We start from the raw sequence: 6,418 nt of genomic DNA, 5'->3' as shown, positions 1-6,418 counted from the left end.
AGTGGGAAAGAGGAATATTATACATAAATGTAAAAGCAGAGTATAGTGGAATTGCCTAGGGCCTCCCATAGTCAGCTGAGTTGCAGTCTGGCAGGAAAAGCTTACAGAGGCAAGGCAGCATGCAGACTTCTGCATAAGCCCCACCAAAGGCGATCTTCACTTGTCCTTCTGAGATGTCCTGGTTTTGATAAAGCGAACGCAAATTCAGTCCAAGGCTCCCCAGACACAGTCCTTCCTCTGGAGGCACGTGTGTTACCCTGCCGGTGCTAACAGTAAGGTATGGTGGGGCTGTGCCACAGGAGTGTGTCTTTGTTGTCTTTCCCGCTCAGAAGCAAGAGGTGAGCAAGTTCCTCTTGGGGGCTGGTGTGCTTTTCACGATCTTCTTTTGTTAGGAATGTACTGTGTTCTCTGTGACAGAGCCACCTCCAGCGCCTATAAAATTTCGGGAGTTAGCCGATGGCAGGGAAGGCTCTGCCTCAGGGCTTGGTACCTCTTCTTTGGTGTCTCCCCCCACCGACTCCTGCGAGCTGGTGTCCGGGCTGGAAGCTGCCTGGAACCCAGGCTCAATGCTGAGGGGCTCGCTGTTCTGCAGAGGGAGCAGGGCCCGGTGCCGCATCAGGCTGTCGTCGCTGTTCTGGGCCTCCAGGGAGTTCCTGCGCTTGGTGTTCCTGTTGGCCATGGCGTTCTTCTGCGGCTCCTCGAAGCTCAGCGACAGGGTGACTGTGCCGCTCCCAAAGCTGACTTTTTGCTTGCACCCACGCTGCTGCTGGCGCTGCCGCTCGGCGGAAGCTGGGAGAGGAAAAGGGTCTTCGTGGTTGCTCTTGCTGCTGATGGAGGAGGAAGGGGTAGAGCCGGTGGAGCCCCCCAGGCTGTTGGAGCGCTTGCGTGACACATTGCTCCGTCTCAGTGTGGCCCTGGCGGCCACTTTGAAAGCGTGGGCGGCTGTGCTGCAGCGCACCTCCTCGATTGTGTTGCGGGAGGGCTTGAAGAGGATGATGTAGACTTTGTTGAAGAAGATGCAGGCCAGGAGCCCAAAGCTGGCAGCCAGTATCGCAATCACCTCCACGGCAGAGACAAACTTGCCGTATGTGCTGGCGTATGCAGGGATGAAGGAGATCCAGACGATGAAGAAGATCAGCATGCTGAACGTGATGAACTTGGCCTCATTGAAGTTCTCAGGCAGCTTTCGAGACTTGAAGGCAAAGAAGAAGCAGATGGCTGCCAGGAGGCAGGTGTAGCCAATGAGGAAGCCGAGGGCCATCAGGGAGCCTTCGTGGCAGGTGATGAAGATAATCTCATCCTCCAGTTCATGGTTTCGGTAACTGGATGGTGGGGCTGTGTAGAGCCAAATCACACAGATGACAATCTGCACGAACGTGCACAAGAAGACCAGGAGGAACTGGAGGTTGAGGCCCCACCACTTTCGGTGGAGGCTCGTGGGGATCTTTGCCTCGAAGACAAGCAGGACACGGTTGGTTTTCACCAGGATGCAGGAGATGCAGAGGACAAAGCTGATGCCGAAAGCTGGCTGCCGCAGACGGCAAGTCCAATTCTGGGGCTCACCAATGAAGAACAATGAGCTGGAGAAGCAGCAGAGCAAGGAGAAGAGGAGGAGGTAGGACAGCTCCCGGTTTGTGGCCTTGACGATGGGTGTGTTGCGAAATTTGGTGAAGACTCCCAGGACAAAAGAAGTCAGGAAAATTCCCAGCACAGCAAAGAGAGTCAGAGCAATCCCAAAGGGCTCTGTCCAAGACAGAAACTCTATCTGCTTGGGGATGCAGGATGTGTGGTTCTCATTGGACCAGTAATCCTCAGGGCACTTGTCACAGGCGCTTGCATCTGAAAAAGAAGTGACAGAGAGAGGGAAGGTTTGTCAGAATGAGAGGCTGAAATGTGTGATGACATACACGGCAGCTGCACATCAGCCTTCACCTTAAATATATGGGGTGTTCCCTTCAGGTGCCTGCAGATTCCCAGAATCGTATGTTGTTGTCCAAGAGCGTTTTACACTGAAACAACCAGCCTCCCATGGGCTATATAGCAAAACACAAAGCATGCTTAGTTCCAGCTTAAAAAAAGTTCTGTCCCTGCACTCATGTTTTTGGAATATATTTCTTGGCAAAACTTTGCAAACTTTGATTGCTATCGGCTGTTACACAGGCTCTGTCTCTCTCTCTCTCTCTCTCTTTCTTGTTCCTTCATTTTTATCATCTACTTCTGTCTGTCTTCATACCTCTCACACTTTTATCATCACTTGAAACATCCTGCCTGTCTCTATTACAGAGAAAATTAAAAACGTGCTTGCCTCCTTAAGTGCTTTGAGAGCCTGTTTCATATTCCACGGAGGCAAGTCTTAGAAGTGTTTAAATTGCTCTTCCCTGAAGGCAGGCAATGCCCTTGACTCCCAGCACACTCTCATTTCATGTTGGAACATCAGGGGAAGGTGTGTCTTAATAATATCAGTGTATGTCTCCAATGGCTGCCGTGATCAAAAGGTGAGGACCTGCTGCTTCTGCTCTTCTTCTTTGACCCAAATAGGTCTTGTGCTGCAGTGGGGAGGCTCACAACTCCCTTGATGGCAGTGGAAAGGGGTTGAGAGCAGTGAGCTGGAAGTCATAACCTACCTCAGTCCTTTGGGATCCCAGTGGGATAGCAATAGGCTGCAGTGAGTTCTGGGAACAAACATTCAGAAAACCCCTTTAGCAGCAACCTCCCTCTGAGCTTTGCACCTGAGCACAGACAGAGACTCAGAGCATAGCTCCCAGAGCAGAGCTTGACGAGAAATCCTGGAATGCCCAGCTTAATGAGGGCAGAGGATTTCAAGCTCTCTAATTCTGGAGGGGTGGTTGGAGGGAGCGTCTGTGACCTGATATGATACTGCTTTCCTGATGACTGGTTTGTCGCACCTAAGCTGTTCATGTGAAAAACTTGCACTAGATGCAAAAGCGCTGTCAGGAGCTCCCATCACCATCGTGTCATTTCATTTACATCCATTCAGCTTCTGCCTTTTACTGGGAAGCCTATTGCCAACTGCAGGCAAGGCGGAGCTAACTTCCCATAGCAGGGAATTCAACCAGAGACAGGGACAGCTACTTAGCACTGCATCCTAAAGAAATGCTTTCAGTGTTGTCTTGAGCCAACTTAGGGACCGTGCTGCCACTGAAGGGAGTAAACCAGATCTCCCTCCTCCCCCAGGGCTGCTCATTCCTGCCCCCTCCTTTGTGTTAGCACTATAGGTCATGCAGCCTCTCGTTCTAGCTGGAAACTCAACCTGCCAAGAGTTTGTTTTAGAAAGACCAGAGACCCGATCCAACTCACTCTATGGTTGCACAAGTACCAGCACTGCTGCCAGACAAAGGGTGGGAGCAAACATCTGGGAGAGGACACGACAGATTGTCTCCTTCGGTAGCATCGCTGTCTCACCTGGATGAGATGTTGTAAAACTGCTCTCTATGCTTATAAAACTGGCAAGCTCAGGAAATAAAGAGCATTACTGCCAGATGAAATTGCAGCAGGAAACTGTGGAGTCAGAAGGCAGCCGCCCCCTCAGCCCCACAAATTTCACCAGCACACCAGTGCCAGCTCCCAAAATCCTGCGAAAAATGCCAAAAGACCCACATGACAAGAATTGCTTCTATTTAATTTGAAAATGCTGCTCCCGAACATCCTGTAGTACTATATGTTCATGCTAAAAAAATCATTGTTCCTGTTTGATAGGATGCAAATTAAGAGTCTCCCAAAGAAGTACACTTGTTCAGTCTTGCAAGCAGCTTACTGAAGTTTTCATCTCAAGCAAGGTCTGCCACATCTGCTGGGAGCAGTGCTGCTGGAGAGGGTGTGAGGAGATCCTGAGTGCTCTGCAGTGTGGAGGGGACTGCTGTTCTGAAGGGGTTTACTTGCCTTTATTACCCTTTATTACCAACACTGAGGGAGCACTAAAGGAAATTCAGAATTTTTCAACCAACTCTAAAACTGAGGTTACCTTTTCCCTCCACTGCAGAACCTGAGCAGCTTGATTCAAGCTCCCACTGAAACCAGAAAAAAAAAAAAAAAAGGTGTCCATGGGTGTTTGATAGGACCCAGAGATTCTGTTCTCTTGCAGTGCCAGTGCTCAACAGAAGCTGTGGCTGGTGACCCCATAAAGGGAAATATTCCTCTCTGGATGTGAAGTCAGGGATGGAATAGACTTTATTTCTTGGTAAAGCATGAAATAAAACCCTGACAGCATGAGGAAAAGCAGACAGATAACTTCAGAACTTTGGATGAGGGTAGGGAGTGTCTCCTTCCTCCAGGCTTTTAGAGGAACAAAAGCTATTGCTACAGTGCAAGGGAGTTTGCTTGTGGCTGCCTGGAGGCTTCCTATGTGTAAGTCCTTTTTCAAGTTCTCTGCTTTAATTTTCCTAACTCAGAGCAGAAGGGACAAGCAGGCTTAGCAGAAGACAGGACCTGAGGACCACAGCTTTCAACTCCTGTAAGTTTTTCAGAAGTCCCTGCCAACTTTCTGTGAAGCCTCGTGGCAGAGCAGCCTCCAGCTCATCACTGCAGGGAAGCGACTTCAGCCACACTGCAAGTGATGCCAGGAGGGCTCGCACAGTCCTCTGCAACCCCCAAAGCAGCTCTGTGGGTATTACCTGTTTCATCACTGTACTCCCCGTCGGGGCAGTCCACGCACTCGAAGCAGCAGGTGGGCTCTCCCTCAATAATGCCCTTCCTGGTGCCCGGGAGGCAGTCCCTGCTGCAGTTAGAGAAAGGCACCTGCAAGAAAAGAGCCCGAGGAGTGTTAGTGGTGACAGTGCCCCACGTACAGCAGGACCTTGGGCTTACTCCAAGGGTTTTATTGCTTGGTTAGCATGCTGGATGGAGAGCCTCAAAGGCTCACATATTCTTTGCACAGAACAGACACATCTTGTACAATAGTCCTTCCCCAACCCACTGCAGTAATATTTGTTTGAAGGATCACACCAAGGGATGGTAGGGAGGATCAGCAGATCTCTGTAATCTCTACTGTGTTGTGGGCACTGCGAACTTGTATGTGACCCATGATACATGTACCAGAAAACAGTCATTAGATGGTTAAAAGAAAGACAATCAATCTCTGCTGGCAGGAATTTGAGTCAGCCTTGGAAATGATGGGCTCTGACTGCTGATCCCCAATCCCATATATTGCATATTGACTGCTAATGATTTTTGGGAATTATAACAGTTCCTTGAAGCCCACTTCCTCCTGTTCTCCTGAAGACCCTCTGAACCCAGAAGTATAAAAGGTAAATTAATTAAACAAGAGGAGTGTTCATACGAAAGAAAGGAAGGCCCTGTTGTTAGAATACTGAGCATCCAAAGATGCAAATCAGCAGCTATATGCAGATCCAAAAAAAGGACACTTGCACATGGAGTACACCTTAGGTCTTCCATGTCTAAATCCATGGAAGGGACCTGTAAAGCCCACAGCTCACTGCTGATGTTCCTGAACGTCCATCATAAAGGTTACTCAGGCTTCCAGGCTTCTGCTGCTGCAGATGACGAGCTGTGTCACCTGCTGGCTGTGCATTTATGCTGTGCATGAGCGCACCTGGGCATGGCCATACCCTGGCAGCGAGTGGTCACAGCACGAGCTCACTGCATGCTTGATGCGCAGTGGCAACTTCAGCATGCTAAGTGGAAGTCTGGGCCTCTTCGACGCAGAAGCACAACCTGAGGTTGAGCTCACCTTTTTCCAACTAAATTAAGGAAAGAGAGCTGACATAGAACATGCCTTTCTCATCTCAGGGGAGTTAAACCCACGCTTCCCACTGCCAGCAAAGTGCCATGATCTGTACATACCTAAGGGCTACTCTGGTTGGAAGCCTCCATTCACCTTTTCGGAGGTTTGCTGCTATGTGGAAAAGAACGAACCTCCATCACCTTCTTCCCCGTCCCTCACTGTAGAATCTAAACCCTGTCTGAACCCTTTAACTTCCTCACTTATCCTGTTGCCAAGCCCAAGCGCTGCTAACCTGCTGACCTCCAGGAAGCCCCTGTGTGGATGCAGTTAGGCAGTGAGTCCAGGGTGTGATTTGGAAATCGCCTGTGTGCAGGCATTGACCTCAGCCGCAGGGTAAGCAAGCCTTCGGTAGTGGCAGCTCCCGTGTGGAGGTGCCCATTTGGTAACTCCTGTATTTGCCTGCAGCTGAGAGCAGTCGCCGTTGCCTACCACTCTGAGCTATAGCTCCAGCACAGTATGGGAACCCTGTTTCTAAGATGTTAATCAGGACTGCATAATTAATTGGACAGCCACATATCCAGGGCAAATCCCTGCAGCTCCCCAGTTGAAGCACTCTTTGCTGTTAATACCTACTGCTGTTAATACCTGTTCCTCAGGACAGCCTTTCACCAGGTTGTGCATCCACCAAGAGGACTTCATCAGTCTAGACTGTCTTTC

At 49.9% G+C, this 6,418-nt stretch overlaps 1 protein-coding gene across 1 annotated transcript in view; it reads right to left on the bottom strand.

Annotated features, from left to right (window-relative positions):
* Positions 1-388: 388 nt before the first annotated feature.
* The window catches only part of CASR (calcium sensing receptor), a 43,771-nt gene continuing 37,741 nt past the window's right edge, over positions 389-6,418 (bottom strand). Inside the window, exons 5-6 of the mRNA XM_009639108.2 lie at positions 4,632-4,755; positions 389-1,839 (exon numbers count right to left, since the gene is read on the bottom strand). Of these exons, the coding sequence (XP_009637403.1) occupies positions 389-1,839; positions 4,632-4,755 (1,575 nt within the window). The remainder of the gene's footprint in view (positions 1,840-4,631; positions 4,756-6,418) is intronic.

This window comes from Egretta garzetta, unplaced genomic scaffold, assembly GCF_000687185.1.
Source record: "Egretta garzetta isolate BGI_Z169 unplaced genomic scaffold, ASM68718v1 scaffold85, whole genome shotgun sequence".
Taxonomy (NCBI): Eukaryota; Metazoa; Chordata; class Aves; order Pelecaniformes; family Ardeidae; genus Egretta; species Egretta garzetta.
This window is presented reverse-complemented; position numbering and strand designations above follow the sequence as displayed.